This window comes from Cydia pomonella, chromosome 3 (genome assembly GCF_033807575.1).
Source record: "Cydia pomonella isolate Wapato2018A chromosome 3, ilCydPomo1, whole genome shotgun sequence".
Lineage (NCBI taxonomy): Eukaryota > Metazoa > Arthropoda > Insecta > Lepidoptera > Tortricidae > Cydia > Cydia pomonella.
This window is the reverse complement of record NC_084705.1, coordinates 1,323,308-1,351,271: the sequence shown is the minus strand read 5'-3', so window position 1 is coordinate 1,351,271 and position 27,964 is coordinate 1,323,308. Positions and strand designations below refer to the sequence as shown.

At 38.2% G+C, this 27,964-nt stretch overlaps 1 protein-coding gene across 2 annotated transcripts in view; it reads left to right on the top strand.

The window, feature by feature from the left end:
• LOC133515741 (protogenin B-like) overlaps positions 1 to 27,964 on the top strand; it is a 178,603-nt gene that overhangs the window by 100,765 nt on the left and 49,874 nt on the right. For both annotated transcript variants that reach the window (XM_061848312.1, XM_061848310.1), the window contains exons 2-3: positions 6,919 to 7,072; positions 7,842 to 7,963. In XM_061848312.1, coding sequence (XP_061704296.1) covers positions 6,919 to 7,072; positions 7,842 to 7,963 — 276 coding nt within the window. The remainder of the gene's footprint in view (positions 1 to 6,918; positions 7,073 to 7,841; positions 7,964 to 27,964) is intronic.

Below are 27,964 nucleotides of genomic sequence, written 5' to 3'. Positions count from 1 at the left end.
TTTTAATAATTGATACTATGACTCGATTGTCGTGATGGGTGAACTTTTACATATATACCTACAGGTTTGTACGGAACCCTCGGTGCGCGAGTCCGACTCGCACTTGGCTGGTTTGTTTATGGAATACTTCATGTAGTAATGAAACGGCTAAGCCACATATTTTGACTAAGGTGTATATAGAGTTAGAAACTTAGCCGATTCGCCTAGGTTAGAACCTACTCCATTTTATTTTTACAGACTTTTATTTATCTTGCAGCTTATTGAACCTCATCCTTAGTATCTTATCTGATTTAGTATGAGTATCGTAATTCTACAGTACCGAGTGTCACAAAATTTTTTCTGACAGCAACTTGTTACGTAAATACGCTTGAATATTTTTTTTACTTCCTTATTCGTTAATAAAGTATGGAAACAGTAGAATTAGTATAAAAGGTAGCAATGGCGGTAATCCATAAAGTCGCGGTCTAATTACGGCATATCCTTTAATCCCGGTGATCGTCATAATTACGCTAGTGTTGGGACGTGGGAGAAAAGTGGAACATCGACATCGATAATCGCAATTGAGTATTTTTTTGGCACTTAACTTTTTTTTATTTCTAAAATAATAAGTTAGTGTTTTATTTGTAAATATAGGTAAAATCACCACGGTGGTTAATTTATTCATTTATAGTTTAACTATATTTTCCCGATCGGCGAGCAAAAAACATAGAATTTAATACTAAAAAACTTAAATATCATGTTCGGCGAGCCATGAACGAATTATGTATTTTTATAAGTTGGAATTGTACAGTTATGGCAATTCAATAATGGATATCAGGTAGGTACATAGCTTACAATACCTGATAATCATTACATACAGTTCATAGTTCAGGCACAGTATAAGGAAGGTGTCTTTTTGTTCAGGTACATATATTTTATGTTATTTCTACTTAGAATCATAAGCTCTTTCAATCCTAGTAGGAGAAAAAAAATGTCTCATGATTTTTAAGATCTTTATAGCCCGTGATTCTAAGTGGAAATTACATAAAAATTCCCGAATCACAAAAAAAGTAAAGTGTACAACTTCAAATAAATTAGCCCAAATAATATTGCCGGCAATGCACACAATGAACTCAATTTCCAATAAGTAATTTACCGGTTACCATTATCGGTCATTAAGTTTTTTTTGACACTGATGCGATAGATGTACCAAAAACCATACAAATACAAAACGGGTGACCTGAAAATTGCACGAGTGTTAATGGGGTGGAATTTGGGTATTCGGCATCCTCAGGTGTGAGATTGTCCTCTTCCATATCCACTATTATCACGACATCCAGCCAGCGCTTCTTTGGCCCATCGCAGCCGCGTGATCTAGGGCCTTGGACGGTGAGGTTGAGGCATCTATTTCCGACGTATACTTATATGGCCATACCATCGGAGGCAACTTTCCTGCAGTTGTTTTGATCAAAATAAAAAAATAATATAAACAAAGGCACATCACTAATTTCGCCCAAAGCAGTACTTTAATGAAACGAGCGGGCCTTCATGTGATTCATTTAAATCTAAGACAGAGTAACTCGTGAAGAAAACTTTCAAAGATTTTCTGTTAAGTAATTCGCTTTTGTACTAATTTTATTGTTTTAATCCTTTAGGTAAATTGATTTATTTTTAAATCTAAACTTGCTCAACCTGGTGACTACAATTGTCCTACCTATAGGACAGGACATAGAGGACTCTTAGGGCGTCCGCTAGCCGGCCCGGGTGCACTTCGAGGGCACACCGACGCGGGTGCCATTTTAGATAAAATCCGTCCCGTTGCCGCTCACCCGCTCCGTGCAACCGTGCCAGCTAGCGGACTCCCTTATGTACGTGGTTTATAGTACAACATAAAAATATGAGTAGGAAAGTAGGAGGTTGGAAATAAACTTGTCTTGAAAATATTTATTTGTGCAACAAGAGAGGAAAGTTGGTTTTTCTTACGAGTGTTGATTTTGAGTTCCGAGTAAGCGAAAGATTCTATAATTTAAACACGAGCAAAGAGAGTCGCTTATTCGGGACTCAAAAACACGAGATGTAAAATAACTTTGCTCTAGTGTGACACATACAACTTTTTACCTCAGTAGTGAGAACATATTAAAGGTAAAAAAAAATCAATATCAAGTAAAGTTAACTGTAAAGTGCACTGGATCCTTACTAAAAATTTTGTTTAAAAAAAATTCATTTTAAAAATACATTTGAAACTATTTCTTAACAATTATAATATTTGGTTAATTTGTGAGTTTTCGATCGTGTTAATTACTTGTTGCTGTGTATACAGGGTGATTCATGAGACGTGAGCTGGACTAAGCCTACACAATCAGTAAATGTTAATGAATCGTTCACCATCATATTTAAATGAAACAATCACGCTTTTTATCTGTTATTTAACTTTTTCTTAAGGACAAATTTAATTATCTACAATCATGGACACCCTACAACACTTAATTAACAAAGATAAAACCTCTTTAACCATTATGACAGCACTTTGATTATGAAGAAAATAAAATGTCACACTTGAGTGAGATACGATTTTATAAAAGTAACCAGACTCCGATGACATTCAATTTGTCACTTATTATGGATAAAACAAAGAGGGTGACCATAAATATCGTAAATAAAATAAAACTCTTTTTTTTTAACAGTAAAATTAAATTAACGTTAATCTCACAAATACTGGTACGAAACAGTTGCTGATAATTTACCGAATATGCAGGCTTGATCCTGCTCACGTCTCCTGAATCATCCTGTAGGCGGTCTACTATGAAATCTGAATGTCGACCTATGAATTGACCTATTCCTGTCACTTTCTGTTTTCTTAACGAATAGAATGGGATAGCGAATGAAGTTCAAATAGGTTTTTGGAATTTGTAATAGACCCCGAAGTATGAGTGGTAGTTCATGACCTTCACTAAATTAAAAAAGCTACTTTGTCTCACTCTCTGGAGTGACGAAAATAGGTTTGTTCAAGCTGCTGAGGTGAAAAGTATGTTTTACGACACTGATCGGAATCATGGCAATGGATGGTCTAAAATGTTAGCGCTTATCTGTACACCTGAATCAAAAATGTCTTAGTTGTAGCACGTTGTAGGTACTAGGTTTTGTACTACAATTTTACTTTCCACTCGCTAATTGGTTAGCGCTCGTCACTTACGGTAGTTTAATACTTTTAAAAATAAAAAGGTTGTTTATGGGTCCTAAAACTCATCGTATAAGGCGTTTAATAAAAAAAACGCCTTCAACATTTTTTTGTTAAAAAGAGAAAATACTTTGCAAAGTGCAAAGAAATAAGTACAGGTGTAATATTACTCGTTAAAAATTATAAGCGCATTTTCTCCGCAAAGGGTTGTATTAAAAAAAATCTAAGTGGAGCTTGAAGCTCTACAAATCTAAAGAATTTCGTTCTTCTTCTTCCTCGCGTTGTCCCGGCATTTTGCCACGGCTCATGGGAGCCTGGGGTCCGCTTGACAACTAATCCCAAGATTTGGCGTAGGCACTAGTTTTTACGAAAGCGACTGCCATCTGACCTTCCAACCCAGAGGGTAAACTAGGCCTTGTTAGGATTAGTCCGGTTTCCTCACGATGTTTTCCTTCACCGAAAAGCGAGTGGTAAATATCAAACGATATTTCGTACATAAGTTCTGAAAACTCATTGGTACGAGCCGGGGTTTGAACCCGCGACCTCCGGATTGCAAGTCGCACGCTCTTACCGCTAGGCCACCAGCGCTTCTATCTAAAGAATTTCGTTCAAATTACAAAATGTCTAAAATGCTAGTATCACATAGATGTAACGGTTCTAATTATAATATTTAAATTACAAAGTAAACTTTAACCTGCTGAACCCATTTTCTTTCTTTTCAATTAGCATCTTTTCCCCTGACATGAATAAATCTTGAGCCCCGAATATCGTATGACTTGCGTAAACTTCCTACGTTCTCTCCATCTATCAGAGGTTACGTTACACTCCATATTTCACTCTTGACGGACGGAGCCGATATTAAACCGGAGTGAATATTTGTTTTGTTTTTATCAGGCACGGAATATATAAATATAGACGTAGTTGGGTCAAAATTGTCACGAAAAAACGTGACGGAGTGTATTTTGTATGAGATAAATAAATAAATAAATAAATATTATAGGACATTATTACACAAATTGACTAAGTCCCACAGTAAGCTCAATAAGGCTTGTGTTGAGGGTACTTAGGCAACGATATATATAATATATAAATACTTAAATACATAGAAAACACCCATGACTCAGGAACAAATATCCATGCTCATCACACGAATAAATGCCCTTACCAGGATTTGAACCCGGGACCATCGGCTTCGTAGGCAGGGTCACTACCCACTAGGCCAAACTGGTCGTCAAAAAAAGATGAAATTTATTTTTTGATTTTTCTCATGTAAATCATAATCTGCAGGTAGAAAGACATGCAATAGTAATCTACTTTATTTATAAAAACAAGCGTGGAAGAGTGGTCGGAAACAAGACAACGAAAATAATTTTGGTAGTACATTTTTGACTTCAAAGTATGGTCCACATGACTATGTCCTTTTAACACAATTTCCCGCTTTGTACTTATAATAGGATAAGGTATATCTGCCTGTAATTATTAGTATATGTGTCCCGCCGAGTTTCTTGCCGGCCCCATATTGGGATAGCCTTCTACAATTTAGGAGAGATTTAAATCTTCTTGAGTCAGAGGTGTAGGGTCGGTAGGGGCCGGCGTAGCTTTATTTGACGTTCATAAGCGCATGTTAATATGCCTACTTGGAAAATAAACTATCTTTATCCTTATCTTTAATTAGATGAAATAATTATATAGCTTCAGATAACATACTTAGTTAAAAAATTCAGACAATTTAAGTTTTATGTACAAAACTTATTATTGCTCTATTTTGTTTGATTTATAAGCTGGAGCTATATAAACTAATTGCAGGCATAGACATCACTCATGTCCTCGTATGTGCAAATCTTTATTAGAGTCTGTGCGGACAGAGAAGAGTCGTGGAATGTATGGAGCCTGATACATTCCACGACTCTTCTCTTTCCGAACAGACTACGATAAGTAGTTTTAAAATGAGAACAAAACTCCGATTGTATGGGAACGTGAAATTCGGCCGAGCTTGCTGCGGACTCTTAACAAAAAACCGGCCAAGAGCATGTCGGGCCACGCTCAGTGAAGGGTTCCGTAGTTACTCTTCCGTCACAATAAGCTAAACTGGAGCTTAAAGTATAGTTAATTGTTAACCAAGAGATGAAACGGTACCTTTCACGCGAGTTAAACAAATAGACAAATTTGCATAATCAGTACCTAATTAGGTAAAGTAAGTCTTTTTACTATGAAGGGGGAACTTTTTGCGATAACTCAAAAACAGCTAAACTGATCATGTCCGCTATAGTTTTCATTTAATGTCTTTCTTAAGCTCTACTTCCACGATTTTTTTCATAATTTTTGGACCTATGGTTCAAAAGTTAGAGGGGGGGGGACCTTTCCAACGATATCCCACACTGTAGGGATGAAGCAAAAAAAAAAAATCACCCCCACTTTACGTGTAGGGGATGTACCCTCAAAAAAATTAAATTTTTAGATTTTATTGTACGACTTTGTCGGCTTTATTGATTTATATATATCCATGCCGAATTTCAGCTTCATAGCACTAACGACCACGGAGCAAAGCCTCGGACAGACAGACAGACAGACAGACAGACAGACAGACGGACATGGCGAAACTATAAGGGTTCCTAGTTGACTACGGAACCCTAAAAAGGTGGGATTGGTACTAAAAGTTTTGATTGGCTAAAATAAAATTATACTTACATGTCAAACATCATCTCATTGTAAAATTTTAGTACAAAAATGTGTTTACCGAATTCGTACATACAATTACTATTAGTAATACATGAACACATAAGAAAACCAAATCCATAAAAAATCTCATTTCTTTTGTTATGTATCTAGTTCCCCTGACATTCATATATCTCCTTAAACATCTTCATATTCATACCATGACTTGCGCATCACAATATTCGGTCTATCCATCACCATGTTATGAGACGCCATATTTCACTCGTGACGGACTGAGCCGAAATGAAACCGAACGCGGACTCTGGTTGAGTTGCTAAAGTAATTTATAATGTTGTTTAGGAGTTACAAGTATACACGATACTTTTCGAATTTCAATGGTTGTAGATCTCACGTTCATTATCATTAAGGTTCGTTCTGAAGTTACCTTTAAATTGTTCCTATTTCCCTCTTTATTTTCCCTACATGTACTTAGTTCTTGGTGCGAAAAGTCCAGGTTCCAGGCCACTGGCCTTCATCTTTAGGTAAGTGATTCTCTCTCTGACTCTGGCAGGATTCTGGTGCCAAAGAGGTTTGTAATAATTAGTTTAAACTAGTATATAAATAGTTTTATAATCAAAGAGTCCACGTTGATTGTCATTGTTTTACATGTAAGTGCCATGCTTGTAGAAAAAAACCGTTTTCAAATTGCACCCTTCTGAAGCATTTATGCTACCTACGGCTAAAGTAATATTATAGACGCACTAACACAAACACGACATTTGTTATTTACTTTTACTGTATTTATGTGCTTATATATTATTAAATATGTTGGCGTAGGTGATTTGAAGAAAGGCAATTGACAAATGATATATCTCTGCATATACACTTTGACAATAACAATATACATAATGGATATATACAGATGATTACTATAACTCTCTGCATATTATATACTGTACCATAACATCGATATTAAATTATACTAATGAGGCACAGGCATTACAACCTATTTGTACCTACAAAATCATGGCCTTTTTCTTTGATTCTTCGGTCATTTGCAGTGCTTGCACTATAAAAAAAAAATAACGATCTCTTTTGTCTTCCAGATGTTCCGCTAACATGGTATTGGTCGTCACGCACTCTCGTGCCGTGCACGCTGCCGGCGCCGGCGCCGCAGCTGCGCAAGCCGCCTCCCTTGCGCGGGGAAGACTCCCCCGCCCCTTACTCCTGGCGACGTGATGGGGTCAACGACACTCACAAGTAAGTTAGTTATCTAAGACACTTTTATCTAACTACTCTTTGTAACGCGACTTGATTGTAGCTATGCACGCTACCCACGCCAGCGCTGCAGCTGCGCAAGCCGCCTCCCCTGCGCGGAGATGACCCCTCCCCCGCCCCCTACTCCTGACTGCTTGAAAGTAAGACATTTCTTCCTATACAAGTAAGCACGCGTAACAGAAGCTACTCAACGGCCAACACGATGGGTTCCTATCCTATATCGAACGGGTAGCCGATGTCTTACTTGCAAGCTGCCAGGAGTCAGGGGTGCTTGCGCAGCTGCAGCGCTGGCGTGGGTACCGTAGGGCCGGAGGACATCAGACTTATGACTATGCGACAGCGCGCACATGACCTGTCAGGCAGTGGGGGCTAGGCGGTAAGCGCGCCGACGGCGAGACGCAATCGCGTTGACAACCAAGGGGCCTAGCCAAGATGCCAATCGTTTGCGCCGTAGCGAACGAAACGGTAATGTCTCTCTGTCGCACTAATATGGAAGCGTGATAAAGAGACAATATCATTTTGTTCTCTACGGCGCAAACGATTCTTCTTATCGAGGCCCTCTGATTTATGCATGACTACTGCGAATTGTCTACGCACCGCTTAGAGCCGAGACGAGGCCGATACTAAGTATGCGTTACATAATACAGTATGTTTTTTTCAGCGAATACCCACCGGGTTGAATTGAGGCGGTGCCGAGCTGTTTGGGTGTGCGACATTAGATGGGGGCTATATTCATCTTGTATTGTTACAGAATTCTGGCTAATGGCACACTAGACATACGCAAACGTGAAGGCGCCGATGGCGTATACCAGTGCACCGCCGCGTTGCGCCGCGGCGCGTTGCTTAGCTACCCTGTGCGACTGAAGAATGCGCGTGAGTATCTGTTATTTGTTATATCCTGGCCAATGGCACACTAGACATACGCAAACGTGAAGGCGCCGATGGCGTATACCATTGCACCGCCGCGTTGCGCCGCGGCGTGTTGCTTAGCTAGCCTGTGCGACTGAAGACTGCGCGTGAGTATCTGTTATTTGTTATATCCTGCCCAATGGCACACTAGACATACGCAAACGTGACGGCGCCGATGGCGTATACCAGTGCACCGTTGCTGGGCTACCCTGTAATAAAAAAAAATAGTTTATTTACCAAAAATTTTACAAGGTTTCCTTAACCTATGACTGCCACACTAGGCTATGCCTGTGTTGTGGAGTCAGATTGAAAACAATACTAATTTGAATTACATCCTACGCTGAAGTTTTGGTTTTCTAATAGGTATCTAAGACTGCGCATGAGTATCTGTTATTTGTTATATCCTGGACAATGGCACGGTAGACATACACAAACGTGAAGGCGCCGATGGTGTATACCAGTGCAACGCCGTGTTGCGCCGCGGCGCGTTGCTCAACTACCCTGTGCGATTGAGGACTGCCCGTGAGTAGATACTCACAGGCAGGCAGGGTATGATAGATGTCATTATTCAATTTAATTGTCATCTGTTATTTCTACTAGTAAATTATCTCTTCTAGTATAGGTACAGCCGCGCTGCGCCGTGGCGTGTTGCTAGGCTAAGCCTAAAGACTGCTGAAGTGCTGAAAACTAGATTTTAAAAAAGCTTAAAATGTTACTGTTTATATCTCTTTTTTTAACTAATCGATACATGTTTTAAGGTGCGTACTTAGCTTAATCATATTTATTTTAGATTCTTAGCCAAGACGAGTAGGTTTTAATTTAAATTGATTAAGTACATGCTTAAGTTTATTTACTATATTATAGAGTTATGACCTAAATTCCAACATATCTCCAAAGATCTGTATATGACCTGGTGATCTTTGAAACGAGAAGGTTTGGTGCATAACATTTAGATTTTTCGAAACACCTAGTTAAGAAATTTTAGTGAGGCAGGCTGGCAGGCAGGCTACGGTTTGACTGATTTATTTGTCTTGTCGCGCCTTTCTATGGGGCATACACTTACAGTAGCAAACTAAAGGAAGAAAAACCTGACAAGTGCGAGTCGGACTCACCCACCGAGGGTTCCGTACTTTTTTATATTTGTTGTTATAGCGGCAACAGAAATACAAGGTTCATGAGATACAGCCTGGTGACAGACAGCGGAGTCTTATTATTAAGGTCCTGTTTTACGCTTTGGGTACGGAACCCTAAAAATTAAATAGAAATAAAACCAGTAGATGTAGATGACTGCTGCCCTCCCCTGCCTGTACCCGCTGGTAGTCTAGCGACTTGCAATCCATTGGTCGCGGGTTTAAATCCCGGCTTGTGCCAATGAGATTTCCGGAACTTATGTACGAAATATAATTTGATATTTACCAGTCGCATCTCGGTGAAAGAAAACATCGTGATGAAACCGGACTAATCCCAATAAGACCTAGTTTACACTCTGGGTTGGAAAGTCAGATGGCAGTCGCTTTCATAAAAACTAGTGTCTACGCCAATTCTTGGGATTAGTTTCCAAGCGGAACCCAGGCTCGCATAAGTCGTGGCAAAATGCCGGGACAACGCGAGGAAGATGAAGTTTTTGGGATAAAAATAGTTTTTTTTTTATACTACGTCGGTGGCAAACAAGCATACGGCCTGCCTGATGGTAAGCAGTATCCGTAGCCTATGTACGCCTGCAACTCCAGAGGAGTTACATGCGCGTTGCCGACCCTAACCCCCTCCCACCCTCGTTGAGCTCTGGCAACCTTACTCACCGGCAGGAACACAACACTATGAGTAGGGTCTAGTGTTATTTGGCTGCGATTTTCTGTAAGGTGGAGGTACTTCCCCAGTTGGGCTCTGCTCTAGATCTGGAATGACATCCGCTGTGCTGTGCCCTACCACACAAAGCGAGATGACATTCACAATGCCCATACTGTTAGTGTTATTTTGATTTATTCCCATAAGTTGATTCATAACCGCAACTGCTATTCTATATTTAACTATTAATGTTTTATTTATGAGATAAAACTACGGTATGAAACTAGTTTCGATACTGTGTCAGACAGGAAAAATACCTAAGCAATACTTTGATGTCCTCAAACATAAACGATTCGGGGTTATTTCCGATTCGTAAACAAGTTTTTCTATTTCGTCCCAGTTTGTCTTATAAATGGATTCAATTCGCCGCTGTTTTGTTTCAATTTATGTCTCGTTGTTAACTATATGTTTGTTTGCTGGGTGTTTATTTGCCGCAAGAAATGCGCAGAGAAAATTGAGATATTTAAATGTGTTATAGACTTTATTTATTTATCTTCGTAGAGGGAAGTAAAGCAATTACTCGTCCGTAGAAAAAGAGAAAATGTTTTTCCACTTCTAAATATTTTCCATTCTGCATGATTTTTAGTATATTATTGAAACAGTTTATATCATTTCCTTTTTTTTTTTCAAAATATGCAAAAAATAAATAAAAGCGAAACCTATTATAAACCTAGAATATATTATACTGAAGCGATCGACATCAAAGTGATTTGTTAAGATTTTGTTAGTAGAAACCGTTTTTTCCCTAAATGGAATTTCATACACGACTAACCGGCGACGGCGACGACCGGTTTGGCCTAGTGGGTAGTGACCCTGCCTACGAAGCTGATGGTCCCGGGTTCAAATCCTGGTAAGGGCATGTATTCGTGTGATGAGCATGGATATTTGTTCCTGAGTCATGGGTGTTTTCTATGTATTTAAGTATTTATAAATATTACTTTGCTAATCCGCGAGAAAATAACGTGTTAGTCAATCAGTGCTAACCCGTTATACTTGCGTATTTTTACATGCAATTAATGTTTCCACCCTCCCACCGCAAAATTGTCGGCCCGACAACTTGTCGGGTGTCAGACCGTCAACATCTCCAGCATCTCCTGAGGATGCCTCGTAGAGAGGCGAAACACGTGTCGAGTTTTGTACTTTTGGTGGTGGGTTGCTATATTTATTTGCGTATTTATTTTTGCGGTGGGAGGGTGGGAACATTAATTGCATGTAAAAATACGCAAGTAAGTATAACGGGTTAGCACTGATTGACTAACACGTTATTTTCTCGCGGATTAGCAAAGTAATATTTCTTGCTTTAATTAGCATAGATTTCCGCAAAGTAACGCCTGATTCTATTAATTATATATATGGTTGTCTAAGTGCCCTCAACACAAGCCTTATTGAGCTTACTGTGGGACTTAGTCAATTTGTGTAATAATGTCCTATAATATTTATTTATTTATACAAAAAGTACGTTATTTCGTTGGGATCGCAAAGCTATAATTTCCCTCTTAAGGGTCCCCAGCAAGCTCGGTTCTCCATACAAACGTAGTTACGCTTTCATTTCAAAACGACTAGCTAGATTGCTCTGAAACTTTGTACTTACAATAGGATAAGGTATATCTAGTCCTGTAATTATGTAGTTTATGTAGATACCATTGTAAAAATATACAGCGAATTTAAGTTTTTCATACAAAATTTGTTATTGCTTTGTTTTGTTTGTTTAATAAACTGGAGCTATATAAACTAATTACAGGACTAGATATACCTCATTACATTATTTATTTTAAACTTAATTGCACAAATACAAGTAAAACGTACAATAGGCGGACTTAATGCCTTTGTATGTGGAAAGTTTCATTACAATCCAACACGTAGTTTTAAAATTAGAACGAAACTCCGTTTTTACGGGAAGGTGAAATTTGGCCGAGCTTGCCGGGGATTCTTAAAAGATTTTTATATATATTTTTTCTAAATTACAATCAAAAACAAATACAACGACATATAAGCACATTATAAAAAACCTAACCTAGTGTATCTCCAGCAGCGGGGCAGTGCCCAAGCTGCCGGTGGTCAGGGCCGCAGCGAGGAACTGACTTACTATCCGCGCCGTGTCCAAGACTACCGCCTTCTGCTCATCCGACCCTAGATCAAGCCACCTAGTCGAGATTCTTCGCTATAATTTTAATATTATTTGTTAGCCTCATTCACTCAGAAAGAAGAGGGCAAGCTCTTAGTGGCGGAGAGGAAAATCTGGCAGACGATTCTGGGACCTATTAAGGATGAAGGTGGAACTTGTAGGCGTAGGAAGAATAGGGAGCTGGTTGCGATGCCCAATATAATTGGCGAGATCAAAGCCACTCGACTCCACTGACTTGATCACCTAGAGAGTGTTGGAGAGGTTCGTGCTGTGAGAAGAGCGTATGTGGGGCATGCGGGTGTAAAACGTCCGCCTGGACATCCCAGATACTGCTGGAGTAACGAAGCCCTAAAAGACCTGTCCACCCTCGGAATACCCAACTGGCGCGAAGTGGCGCAGCATAGGGTGAAGCCACTGTGCTGCTCTCTTATGTAAGAGGCCATGATCCTGTTTGGGTCACTGAGCCAGTGAAGTAAGTGCTAGCCCACAGCTGGGCAAATGCCTTCCTCTCTTTCTTCTACGCCTTTCCCTAAATACAAAAATATATCAATTATTGTACGAAAGTGAGTATTAGAAATGATGTTTATGTTACATAAAGTGCGTCACAATCAGCCAGTATTAGGATTGGTGTCTAATGTCTATGTCAATTAAAATTATTAATAATATAGGCGGATGTCAAAAAGAACAAGATATAAAATAAATATGTGTCAATGTCATGCTATAGAAATAATAAAAAGAAATAAAAATAACTATAATGTTTTACAAAAAGAAAAAAATAGAAATTTCAATGGTGGAAAATACATTAATATTGAGTACTAACTAAATTTTCAAAGTGTAGATTAATATTATAATACATTTTATTCAGGCACCATTTATACAGCTTATGTTTAAATTTAGGGAAATCAAGGGCCTTTAAGTCGTCCGTTAAGTAATGGTCTTAAAATGTCGTGCTCCTGGCAATATAAAGTCAATCGCAAAAATAGATAATTAAATATGAAAGGAAAAAGCAATACACAATAGGTATTTCAGTATAATAAGCGCTCTCCGGATTGAGCGTTGACATTGTGACGCTTTTTCGTTTTTGAAGGGTCGCTGTTATTGATATTACCTTTACCTTATAATTTATATCAAAAAAATATAATAAACAAACTGCTGCCTTTAACGCCAACGAACTCACGCGTGTGGGCGGGCTGTAAAAGACTGAGCGCGGAGAGCTATACGTTCAAAATAAAATTTTGCTTGCTCACGCGCGCAACGCGGCACAGGTCCGGCTAGAAACACGACTTGCCCCGCACTGACTATACGGACGAGAGCGGGGTAATGGTAGGAACCGAGGCGGGATTTGGACTTATTTTTTTAGGAATTGAGGAATAGTTTTATGAATTTACAAAAAACAGGAAAACCATATCATTTTATCGTGTTTAGTGAGAAAACCACAACGAAAGATGGCAACCCTGGCTGTCAAACGATAAGCAGCTGATTTTGCTAGGTCCCTTGTAATTATTTTAATTTTAATGATATTTCATGTAATATTAAGCTGTTTAAGTGTGTATTAAATAGTTTTAACATTAAGTTTTATGTATACATAATAAGTGAAGTGCTTTAGTGACGTTTACGTGTCTTGTAATATCTCAAATTTGTAGCCGTTATAGGTTATACATTTGAAATCTGTGTTCGCCTTAAAATCCTTTCTGGTTGTTTTTATCACTAGTAATTACTAAGTGTGCGTATAATAAAGCGTAAATCATTGCACAGGGTTAGAACACAGTGTAGACATAGTCAATCGTCACTATTTCATGTAAGTACGTACCTAAATATCACTTGGCTTGAGTAAGCGAATCCTTGTTTTTTTTTGGGTTTAATATAATAAAAAAAAAAACATCTACAATGCTAACCCGCAGAGCAGCCGCAGCGGCTCGCCAGCAGGAGACTGATAAACTCCAACTTACCTTGCTGGAATTGAAAAAATCCAAGGAATCTTGTGCTCAATTGCTTAGTGAAAGAGAAGACAGTGAGAAGGAACTATTATTAGTACTTAATAGCAATGATAAGCTGAAAAAGCAACTGTGTTCTTTAGAAACTGACTATAATAATGTAAATTCAGAGCGGGCCCAGCTTCAGGAGACGGTTGACAGGTTCACTGAGTGTAGTGCTGCCTATGAGCAGGCCCTGAAGGACATCAACTCATTGGAGAGAGCACTGCACGACGCCCACGAACAAATCTACGAGCTACAGGAGGCCCAAAACAATGTAGCAGCAGCACACACTCAGACCTTATTCGAAGAACTGGTTCGGCCCGACTCTCAGTTGGTTACCGCACCAATTGAAAACCCTGTGGCCACTACAGATTTAGCCAATGATACCACCACACCAAGGTTAGTAAGTTGCAGCGGAAACAAACTAAAGAAATATATTAAATTAAATAGACTTATTAAAAAAAAACAAAAGTTGTCAAAAATAAATAAATTGTTTTTTAAAAAATTGAGATTTTGTAAAGTTAATGTAAGCTTAGTGGATAAGTTAGATTTATACTCTGCTCAGTTAGAACATAGTAAATTACAATATGAAACTGACACACAGACATTAAAATTAAAAGTTCAGAGTTTGGAGGATTCAATTAAATCCTTAGATGCAATAAATGAGAGTTCAAAAAAAGTTATCAATGAATATTCTTTAGCCATGGATGATTTAATATCCCAAATTAGGCAAAATTCAGAGCGGGTTGAGTCTCTGACCAATGGCCAGTCATGTGCTTGTATGCAAATGAATGGTCATTCGTCGAGTGGAGCACTCGAGCCGAACCTGTGTGACAGTTTGACTCCATCACAACAAAATGATAATAGCTCCTTCCACACTACACAACAAAGCACACCTGAACCTAATGTCATTATGTACTGTGATGAAATTGGAAGCAATATGAGCACATTTTTAAACTATTACTTAAAGGGACTTAGTACAATCAACAATTGTCTGCCTCATAGTAGCCTTGAAAATCTCTCAAAACGAATTTTAAATGATAGTACTATTAATTCAAAGACAACACTGCTTATTCTTATGGGGAATAGGGGTAATGTGAATAAAAATAATTTAATAAAATTCTTTGAAAAATTAAAGACACTTATAGTGAATGAAATTATTATTTTCACATTCCCCTATTGTGATCAAATGTCAGAGGCAGAAAATAACACTAGGTGTAAGTTAAATATATTTTTATATAATCTTTGTACATATAGTGATAAGTTTAGTATAATTGACACTAACAAATTTGTTAGCAAATACCATATGCCTATGGTTTTTTGGACTAAAGGTAAGTTATACCTTTCAAATTATTATAAAAGACAAATAGCTTTGTCGCTATCATATTTGTTTGACATTTCTGCCAAAAATTTGGCAGTTTATCCTGCTTCTATTGAGCAGACCGGTATGAACTTGGTTTTGGTTCCAGTCATAACCAATAATTTAAATTAGCTCTTAAGACAAAAGAATCTGTCTCTGGCAATTTAGCTTTTAGTAAATCTGATGAAAAATACTGCAAACATGGAATGTACATCCACCTGGTGCATCAAAACATTCAATGTATTAGAGGAAAAGATTTACAGATTGAACTTTTTTTGAATGATTATAATATTGATATTTTATGTATTACTGAACATTGGTTGAATAATAATGAATTAATGCCTCAATTTAATAATCACCAGGTGGGCAGTTCGTTCACCAGACTTAGTTCCATACATGGTGGGTCATTAATTATATTAAATAGTCAGTTAAAATTTAAGGAACGTAAGGACATTGTATCCATGTCTGTTGAGCGGACTATAGAACTAAGTGCAGTAGAATTAGAGCAATTTATTGTTGTCTGTGCGTATAGGCCGCCTTTAAGTAATTTTGAAATATTTGAAAGCATAATGGAATCCGTCCTACTTAAAATATCACCTTCTAGTAAGAAATTACTTATATGCGGCGACTATAATGTAAATATTTTGGAAAATTCAACAGTAAGTTGTAGATTGTTGAATCTTTTCAAATCATGTAATCTCAACCACATGTTTATGGAGCCTACTAGAGTGACTGCCACTAGTGCCACCTGTATAGATAATATTTTCACTGATATTTTTCCTACCGCTAAAAATGTAATCAGCAAGTTAGAATCAGACCACTTAGGCCAATTAATGGTGTTTGAGGCTGTAAGGAAAAATACCTTGCGAAAACAAATAACTTTTGTACCAGTAACCTCTGACCGCGTGGAACGAATGAAACAAAGTTTAATTCAGGCGCTACCCTTTCTGTCTTCCAACATGAGTCCTAATGATATGTATAATTCATTCTTTCACACTTTTATGGAAAATTATAATGCGATATTTACTACAAAATCGGTCATGGTTAGTGATGCATCAGTTTTTAGTGAGTGGGCTACTGCAGAGTTACATCAACGAAGACGTGCATTGTATGCCTTGTATGAGGAACGGCGGTTCAATACGAGTGATGAATTTAAGGAATATGTTAAACAATATTCGAAGAAGTTTAAAATAGATTGCCATATCGCTAAGCGTAATTATATAAGTCAAACAATAAAAACTAGCTCTGATATAATTAAAACAACGTGGAAAGTAATTAATGTGGAGACTGGTAGATCAAAGCAAAGGATGAAAGATCTTAAACTAAAAATTGATGACAAAATCGTAGATTCCAGTTTAGATGTAGCAACAGAATTTGAAAAATTCTTCACCGAGGTACCAGCTTCCACAACTAAGAACTTAAATTCATCACCCTCGTCTGCCGTTACACTGTTAGAAGAGAATGTCCCAGAATGTACTAGAAACCTTAATTTTGAACATGTGAGTGCCTCAGATATATTAAAGGCGTTTAAATCAATTAATGTAAAAAAAACTAGTGACCTTTGGGGAGTCTCCGTTCATACTGTCAAATCCTTAATAGAAGTTGTAGCGCCTGACCTGGTAGTTATATTTAATAACAGTGTTGACTGCGGTGAGTTTCCTGATCTAATGAAACATAGTAAAGTCACTCCTTTATTTAAATCAGGTAGCACATCCGACCCCACTAACTTTAGACCGATATCAGTGTTACCAACATTCAGCAAAATTTTTGAAAAAATAGTTTTGAGTCAGTTATTGAAACATTTTAACATTAATAATCTAATGCACAACAAACAATTTGGTTTTACACGGGGTCGCTCAACAACCGACGCTGGTGTTGAGCTAATTAAACAGATCTTCGATGCCTGGGAGGAGTCACAGGATGCTTTAGGTATCTTCTGTGACTTATCTAAGGCCTTCGATTGCGTCTGTCATGAAACATTGATCAGAAAACTGCACTATTATGGAGTAAGAGGCTCGGCACTGAATTTAATAAAGTCTTACTTACACGGTAGAATACAAAGGGTTGATGTGAGTGGACAGCGATCACCGGGGTCATTGGTCTCTATGGGTGTACCGCAGGGATCAATATTGGGGCCGTTCCTGTTCCTTATCTACATTAATGACCTGCCTTACCTAGTAAAGACCCACCATGACATAGTATTGTTTGCAGACGATACTTCACTTATTTTCAAAGTCAAACGACAGCAACAAGCTTGCAGTGATGTAAACAATGCTATTTCTAAAGTAGTAAATTGGTTTAATGTTAATAATTTATTGTTAAATGAGAAAAAGACTAAGTGTATTAAGTTTGTTACAAGTCACATAAGGAATGAGCAAACAGGTGTCATTGTCAAGGATGAGGAATTGGAACTAGTAGATAGCACAGTTTTTCTTGGTATAACTTTAGATTCTAAACTACAATGGGGTCCCCATATTGCTAATCTCTCGAATAGACTGAGTTCTGCAGCTTTTGCAGTGAGCAAGATCCGTCAGTTAACAGACGTGAAAACAGCTCGATTAGTTTACTTTAGTTACTTTCATAGCATTATGTCATATGGTATTTTACTATGGGGTAGTGCTTCAGAGATAAATACCATTTTTGTTCTGCAGAAGAGGGCTATTCGTGCAATATATAAAATGTACCATAGAGACACACTTAGAGATAAGTTTAAGGACATTAACATAATGACAGTGCACTGTCAATATATTTATGAGAATATTCTGTATGTACATAAAAACATTGCCAGTTTTAAGAAAAACTGTGAAATACATAATATTAATACTAGAAATAAGCATAAGCTCGCAGTGCCCTTCACTAGGCTCCATAAAATTAAGAAATCATTCATGGGTAATTGTGTAAGATTTTACAATAAACTTCCTAATATTATAACTGAATTGTCTGTTAGTAAATTTAAAAATTATGTAAAACGTAAGCTTATCTCTAAAGCCTATTATAGCACACAAGACTACATGAATGATGAAACACCGTGGGATTAAGTGTGATTGTAAAGAATGAATTATTTATTGTTATGTTATTAATGATGAAATTGATAATTCAATGTATATATATATACCGTATTTTTTGACATTTAGATTTTATTCTAGAAAGGTTCTAGACTAGTATTTTTATACAATTTTGATGTATGACGATCTTTTTATGAAATTCTTATTATTAAGTTTACCATATCTATAATAGTTCAATGTTTTTTTTAGAACAATAATAACTGCATCAATAAATTGCTCTGATATTTAGATTAAGATGATATTTGTAAAATTTGACGATTTAAAAGTGCTTGTTGCTAGGCCTATTTGAATAAAGAATATTTTGATTTTGATTTTGATTGATTTTGAAAGATTGTAAAGTTTCATATAATTTCGATAAAAGTTGCAGTAGTAATAAGGATACAACTGAAAAAAATAGGGGTGACTTTATGATTTTTTCTTTACTTATTTATTTTAAAATAGATTTCCAGAAAAACCATATCATTGCTCATATTTAGTAGATTGCTATATATTTTTTTCTGGTCATAAAGTGTCATATTCAATATACAAAATGATTCAGAGTAACTTAGTTTTACGGTATTTTGTGGGAGGAGGAACTGTAATTTTCTATGATTTAAAATATTTAAAACTATTGATCTCGTGGTTTTCGCTTGATATGATGCCGCTTGTCATGATATAATAGGCATAAACTATTACATTTTATAAATAGGGCCCTAGAATGTAGACCATTGCTAGCGTACCTACACGTACACACCGAGTGCGTGAGTAAAATATTTACAAGGCTTTCAACAAAGAAAATGACTTTTTCTTACCGCAAAACTCAATTTTATTTCTCTGTATCCTGTTATAGGGTTCGGGGGATAACTCATAAATTGGGTGTAATGTTGGCGGCTTCTCAGAAGGCCTTTTGACACGTGTTCTATTTGACTTGGCTGATAAGATAAGGAGGGTAAAGTTTAACCCCTTAAACCTACATACCTAAAATTTTGCAGACCAACCTGTATTAAATAACTATACCCTGCCGCGTCTGTCTGTCTAAATGTTCGCAATAAACTCAAAACTTATTGAATAGATTTTCAAGCGGGTTTCGCCTATTAATAGAGTGATTCTTGAGGAAGGTTTAGGTGTTTAATTTGTTAAGGTTTTGTGCCGGTAGTTTTCTAATAATAACAAATTTCAAAATAGCACAAAACAAACGATTTTGAACGTATTGTTGGATTACATTTGACGTTTTGTCTATTATAAGCAAGCTTAGTAACCTAACAATGTTTAAAATATTGACGTACAGTACGACATGAAAGAGTAGAAATTAAATTAAATAGAACTAAACAATTTCCATACAAAATTGTTGCAGTTACGAAGAAAGTGGCGCCCTCATTTATTTCCTTCTATTTTATGTCGCATTGTATGTGGTTTCATTAATGCTGTCTTAGTTTATCTAGAAATTGATAGACTATTCATATTTTGGTGTCAGTTGGTTTTTCCTATATTTTCATCGGATCATTTTGTTAGTGTTGATTATGATATAACTTATAAAAGAATATCTTTATTTTCGTCTATTCAAAAGGCTATTTGGCACGCTGTGGCAAGCATTTTCATGTATTTTCCTTGTAAATGAATCGTTGTCAGATATCAGACATCAAAAGGTGTAACGTCTGAAGACTGAAATACAAAAGAGATGTCCGTTTCCGCTTCGCCATCTTGGAATCTTCCATTCCGATGCTTTGCATAAATTGATTGTCAGCTGTTCTTAAAGGTGTTCGGTTTATCGAAGAATGTAATGTTTAGTGAGATAAAATACGAGTAGAGTTGTACAGTTAACGCAATAAGTTTTAATTATTTTGTAATTTATTTATACATTTGTATGATTTCTGAAAAAACTTTTTTCGCCTTTCTCTCACGTAAAATCGCAGACAAATTCACACTATAATGACTTGCGGATAATTGTAGTGTTTTTAGGGTTCCGTAGCCAAATGGCAAAAAGCGGAACCCTTATAGATTCGTCATGTCCGTTTATGTCACAGCCACTTTTTTCCGAAACTAAGAGCTATGCTGTTCAATCTTGGTAAGTAGATGTATTCTATGAACCGCATTAAGATTTTTACGCAAAAATAGAAAAAAAATAACAATAAATTTTGGGGGTTCCCCATACTTAGAACTGGAACTTAAATCTTTTTTCATCAAACCCATACGTGTGGGGTATCTATGGATAGGTCTTCAAAAATGATATTGAGGTTTCGAATATAATTTTTTTCTAAACTGAATAGTTTGCGCGACAGACACTTCCAAAGTGGTAAAATGTGTCCCCCCCCCCCCCCCCTGTAACTTCTAAAACAACAGAATGAAAAATCAAAAAAAAAAAATATGATATACATTACCATGCAAACTTCCACGGAAAATTGGTTTGAACGAGATCTAGTAAGTAGTTTTTTTTAATACCTACGTCATAAAATTAAAAAAAAATTTTTTCATCAAACCCATACGTGTGGGGTATCTATGGATAGGTCTTCAAAAATGATATTTAGGTTTCTAATATCATTTTTTTCTAAACTGAATAGTTTGCGCGAGAGACACTTCCAAAGTGGAAAAATGTGCCCCCCCCCCCCCCTGTAACTTCTAAAATAACAGAATGAAAAATCTAAAAAAAAAAATATGATACACATTACCATGCAAACTTAGTAGTTTTTTTTAATACGTCATAAATGGTACGGAACCCTTCATGGGCAATTCCGACTCGCACTTGGCCGCTTTTTTTTATTTTCTTTAATATGGGCTTTACAGCAAAAAAACAACTCTTGTCAAATATTCATCCATTCATGTTCTATATTCATTCAAGCCAGAATGTCATTGTTGTTAGGTCATACGGTCACGACTGAAAATATCGATACGAAAAAAGTGCCAAACATATGTATACACGACTTCGCCCATATATTAAGGTAGTGTATACATATTTTTGGCACATTTTTTGTACCGATGTTTTCAGACGTGACGTGACAATAAATCTACGTACTATGTTAATACTTAAAAGTAAGAAGAACTACAAATACGGAATTATTTACATTTAAGGCCCTCAACACACGAGGCGTCAGCGTAAGCGTATCGTAAAAACATTACGAGTAGGAGATAATTTGTTACAATTTTTTAAAGTGCATTTTAGACCTATTTTCGCGATTTTTTTCATACATACATACATACATATAATCACGCCTATTTCCCGAAGGGGTAGGCAGAGACCACGGATTTCCACTTGCTACGATCCTGACATACCTCTTTCGCTTCCTTCACTTTCATGACATTCCTCATCTCCTCATTTCAATCGTGCGAAAGTCAAAAACTCAGAATTCGAATCGATACAGTCCCTCGAGAAAGGCCTCAAGATTGCAAAATAAATGTATGGCAGCCGTATATTGATCCAAACAAGCGATACAATTTCGTGAAAACTCTGTTTTCGGAAAGTACTGCACCTCAAAGGACAGGTGACAAATCGGGCTTAGAATTCAATTTAAAATGTTGCTTGGTGTCTTTTTATTTCTACGCATAAGAAATAGTACCTGGGCGACCGAGCTTTGCTCGGTTATAACTATTTATTGTAATATGGTGGTGTATAGGTGATAATCTTAACTAAATTTTTTACTAAATTAAACTTGTCTAAAACAATAAAAATTATATATAAACTTGAACATATAAAAAAAAAGTTAGTCACCGGGCGAGATTCGAACCCATAACACTCGTTTAGCAGTCCGCGTCTTAACCCGCTGGACCAGACGGACAGTGGCCGGCGACACGAAATTAGCGACCATATTCTGCGTCGAAAGAAAAACGCATGAAAACTCGAAAACACGCGTTTTCCCAAACATAAGACTAATCTAGATCGATTGTTTACCCCCCAAAACCCCCATATGCCAAATTTCAGCAAAATCGTTAGAGCCGTTTCCGAGATCCCGGAAATATATATATACAAGAATTGCTCGTTTAAAGGTATAAGATAATAGGAATTGCTACAACTCTCCGGAATCCGTGTGGTGTTTTCATATTTGTAACACGTATGTACATAGCATGGTTTTTAATGAAGATACTTTCCTAGTTACTATACAAAAAAAAACCGGGCAAGTGCGAGTCGGACACGAAGGGTTCCGTACCATTATTTATAAATACGGCAAAAAAAATGTGTTTGTTGTATGGGAGCCCCCCTTAAATATTTATTTTATTCTGTTTTTAGTATTTGTTGTTATAGCGGCAACAGAAATACATCATCTGTGAAAATTACAGCTGTCTAGCTATCACGGCTTATGAGATACAGCCTGGTGACAGACGGACGGACGGACGGACGGACAGCGAAGTCTCAGTAATAGGGTCCCGATTGACCCTTTGGGTACGGAACCTTAAAAATGATCAGAAGTACCTATACTAAGTATAATTGTGTACAGCGCCATCTATCGGTAAATTGTCTAACTAATTTGCGCAATGTAATGCACGATTGTTGGTTTTTCGAGGATAATTCAGTCATATGAACCGATTTCAAAAAGAGTCTAAAATGGTTCATTTTGTACCTTTTTGGTACGGAACCCTAAAAACCGGGCACTGGAGGCCTATTTATTTAATATTTTTATCTGTGTTGTTTCGGCCTCGGCTACTTGGGCTTGGTTACTTGAACATCTATTTGAGTTTACAATACTTAAATCACAATAGGCATAAGTCTGAAACGTTTCATGAAACAAGATTGAAGTCCCCGAAACAATATCTCATCCAAGTTGCCGACACCTCGCCTCCAGGGGCATTGCTAATGGTTTATTGTCCAACTATTCCGTGGTTAAGGGTCTTGGGAATGTCGGGTTCATTTGTAAACAAGTTCACTAAGCTTGTTGATTGGTGCGCCAGTGTCTTATTTCTATAGATGTATATAGTTTTTGTACCATTTGGCGTTGAAACTTGGGGTCCGAGTGCGCACAAGTGTTTCACAGAAATCGCTAAGCGTCTGGTAGACGCAGGGAACTGGTGACTAAAGAGCTAGCGGCTTTCTCGCACTACAGTGAGGAAATGCCGCCAGCATCCTTGGTATAAAGCCTCAAGGGCCTATTTTAGATTTAAGCTTAAACATATCTATTATATTATATTATATATTGTTATTGTACTCAAATTTTTACTTTTTATATAGATTTTTTGTAGATTGGTTAAACGCTTGCGCCCGTGAGGGACAGAGCATACGCAATATTTTGTCATTCCTGACAACATACCAAGAACAAGAATTTTTTTTGTCCGATTTCGGCTAAGGGAAATAGAGCGTGCATGAACTGTACCTAGGTGTTAGAGACAGCAGCTGCTTATAGGTGTTAATTGTTTAAGTTTTCGATTCAGGTCACGAGCAGGCAGACCCTTCAACACGCACGATCTCTATTCACACATTAGTCAGACAGTATTTTTTCTGATATATTGGTAATTTTTTACAGCTGCTAGAACTATGGAAGTCAAATTTATATTGACACTGGCTGTCGGACGGGTACACTGCGTTTTGCGAATTGATACATTATGTCCGTTTCTAATGATCTTTAATACCTACTCGACTGAGAAAGAGAGGAGTAATGATTTATTTAGTGTCTCTAATATACTTACTTTGCTTTTTACGGTTTATAGCCGTTACTTTTAAAGCTGGCCCTTATGGTATGGTTGTCTATTGTAAATAAAACCGCACGTGCTACTACCTGCAAAAAAGTCGGTCATTGGCGTATAATTCTAATCGGCATCTGAGCGCGGGCTAGTCTAACGCACAAAATACCAGTGTAAGTGCGCTCGCCGATAATGTGCCTTTGTTATAACGTGTCTCGAATTCTTGATGACCCATTTTAGACTGTTTCTGGAGCATTCGACTCGCCAGCTCTCAGCAACCGTAGAGGGACCACACAGCCTTGCAAAATATTTTTCCAAAAGTTTATTTTGATTCTTATTGCAATTTCTGTATGAGTTGTAATTCAATAACCGTTTAAAATGATTTTTGGCAGGTAAGTAGCAAGTGCGGTTTTACTTACAATAGACAATGAGTTAGCCGTAAGGGCCAGCTTGAAAAACTAACGACTATACCTCACACGTCACAGTATTTTTTGTCACTGGCGTGGCAGCTTTCGGAAAACGAAGGTGTCAATTTTGAAGCATTAAGAGTGAGTTAGAATGCACATGAATTAAGGCGCCGCGAGTTAAGTTCTTCTCTTACTCTTACTGAGCGTGAGAAAGATGGCCGTGCGAGTCCGGGGACGCGGATATTATTGTTTTTGAATTGGTCTATTTAGTTAGCTTAAACAAAGAACAAAGTAACCGATGAGTTCAATTCAAAATAAAGTTGCACAGTTTTAGATGTACCTGGTTTTCATATTTTTAGCTTTTGTGCAAAAATGGTTTAATTTTATTAAAGGTGCGCTTTAGACCTATATTCGTGTTTTTTTTTCTATCCAGCGAAATCAAATCAGGTGTCGAATCGATGAAGTTACTAGAGGCCTAAGATTGCTATTCATATTTTTAGGGTTCCGTACCCAAAGGGTCCGTCCGTCCGTCCGTCTGTCAGCAGGTTGTATGTCCTGGACCGTGATAGTTAGCCAGTTGAAATTTCTATAGATTATGTATTTCTGTTGCCGCTATAACAACAAATACTAAAAACAGAATAAAATAAATATTTCATTCCAATATCGAGGTTCTAATCCAATCACCGAAGTTAAGCAACGTCGGGCGGGGTCAGTACTTGGACCCCCCGCGGGTTGCCCACCTTGTCGTGGTGGAGGGGCTTAGTAGCCGTGGCTTGGTCACCCACGGTGAAGCGAAGAGGCAACCAGGGCCGGCCTGTTTGAGGTGCGGGCTGGCCCGAGGAGGACGCTCCAAGTGGGCTTGGTGAGCCCGCTTGTGACGCGCTGGAGGTGGACCGTCGAGGAAGAGGAGTGTCGGTATTGCGGTGAGCCGTTCTCCCTATCCTCGACGGCCGAGGTGGGATCGCAGGGGAAGAGGCGTGATGGTATCACGATGCGCCACTCTCCCTATCCCCTGCGACCTTGGCGGGGCCGTTCCGCAGCAGCGGCGTTGGTGGGGCTGCAGAGGAAGAGGAGTGTCGGTATTACGGTGTGCCGTTCTCCCTGTCCTCTGCAGCCGAGTTGTGGTTTGCGGCAGAACCATGGACCTCATCTGCCGCCGGGCGCTGGGAGTTTTCTGGCGCCCGTGGCCTCCTTGTGGCGGGCTCGGGGGGGTCCGCTACACTGCAGGACGGAGGCCGAGGAGGAAGGCGCGTCGAACCATCTGGCGCGCCTAGCGTGAAGGGCCTTCGGGCATTTGCGAGGGAGCCGCTCGCGGGCGGCTGCCGCCGGTGGGGTCGCGGATGAGTGCGCAAGCGTTCCCGTAACCCCACCAATAAGGCGGCGAGGTGACATATGGGGGGTTTTTAGTGGGTATACCGTCGGCCTCATTAGCCTGGACGGGAGTCCCACATAACCACTCGGGTCGCCCCCCGCGCCCGGGTGGTATGCGTAATGCATTTTCCCCCCTAGAAAAAAAAAAAAAAAAAAGGGTCAGTACTTGGATGGGTGACCGTTTTTATAGATAATGGTACGGAACCCTTCCTGTGCGAGTCCGACTCGCACTTGGCCGGTTTTTTGGAACCGTACCTATGTATTTCTGTTGCCGCTATAACAACAAATACTAATAAGCATGTAACTCCTCTGGAGTTGCAGGTGTACATAGGCTACGGAGACTGCTTACCATCAGGTAGGCCGTATGCTTGTTTGTCACCGACGTAGTATAAAAAAAATAAAAAAATAATAAGTATGGAACCCTCGGAGGGCGAGTCCGACTCGCATTTGTCTGGTGTTTTTATCTTGTTATAGTTGGTACGTGTCGATAAACGGAACATTCCAGAGATAAACTATTGTTTTTCTGCTTTCTATAAATAGGTAAAACGAAACGGCCGGCTCACGACTGATAACTGTGGGTTATCAGCGAAATCATTATTTGATTCTTATCTGTCATCTATTTATACGTGCAACTGATTCTAACACGTGTAGCAAATTACTGCCTGAAACGGTTACCGTTGCCTATAGACGTGACACTAAAATATTTTTCACCACACCAACTGGAAAAGGCCCTCTTGATTGTTGAAAAACGAATGAGAAAGTTGCATTTTATTCACATGTGGGGCAAAGTAATCATATGCAAAATTTCAGTTGTTTTGTTTCCTTATGTTAACTGGTAGAATTGACTCTTAAATTATGATTTTGAATGGTAAATTTGATTTGGATTTGATTTGGTTAGGTTTATTAGGTATTTCATAGTTAGTAGTTTCGTCGCGTTGGTGAGGTGAAAAATTTTGTGTTTCACTCGGAGGCAAAGTTTGTTTAACCCTCGTGCCTTGAAAGCCTCGCAGCGCAAAAGATTCCACTTTTCGAACCACTCGCTACGCTCGTGTTTCAATTTTGAAATCTTTCGGTGGCTTGGATATTAATATTAGGACGAGCGGTTAAACAACAACTTTGCCCCTTGTAAAACAAATAACTATTTCTATATACTCCTTAAAAACCCTTTTGAGAAAACCTTAGCCGGCACGTTGGAACAATGAAATTCCTTTGAAACAGCATAGTACGCCACAAAAATTTATGGTCTACTATATACTTATACAAGTACGTTCATTTAGTTTCCGCCTAACTATAACTTTACTCAAAAAGAACACTTTGCCCCCTTGGCCATTAGGGTTTCCCCCATTAGGGTTTGACCATTAGGTAACCCTGTTGATCGTTAGGGTATCAGTGAGGTATTCAACTCCATCAAGAATATTCATCGGCTGATCGTAAGCGATTACTGTCGCCCATGGACACCTCCACCACCAGAGGGGTTGTGAGTATGGAGTGTGGAATTAAGAGGAGTGACATCTCTTATGGTAGAACTGTTGTAAAAGTGTCCAGCTGTCAGCTATAAATAATAGTTCCAAATCTCTCCAGAGTAGCGCTAGAGTAGCTAAGAACCTAGGCGCTATTGACGGAGTGAAGTGCGCTGTCTATGATTTGATTTTTTGTTCAAGTATTCTAGGTATTGTAGCGCCACCTATTTAAGGTTTTTTGATGACACTTCCGTAGTTGTAAGTGCGTTGCCAGCCTTTAAGTTGGAAGTACGCTCTTTTCTTGACGGTTGTATTGATAATTTTGCATACACTTTTTAGTGACAAACTGTGAACGTGTCCCATAAACATCAAACTATCCAAATATGATGTTTATAGAGTTATCGTAGAGTTAGGCGGACTCAGTACCTTTTCCAAATAGAGTCTAAAGACACGTTTGAGCTATTATCCCATTAGTACAATTACGCACGTGACTTGTTTTCCGAAAATACAGTACCCTAAATCCGACAGGCTCAAATACCGGATAAAGTTACCTAGGTACAGTCGGCACCGATAGTAATATAATAGTAGCTGAGATGCGACAATAGTAGCTACCAGACCGTTTAGCATGACTTGCGTTCTCGCGCGCGAGTCCATAATATTTTTTTTTATCATAGTTTTTTTATCATAGTTTTTTTTGTGTAATTTGACATTTAGAGAGAGAGAGAGAGAGTAAAGTATTTATTATTTCATCGATTCCATATTTGAAATTGTTT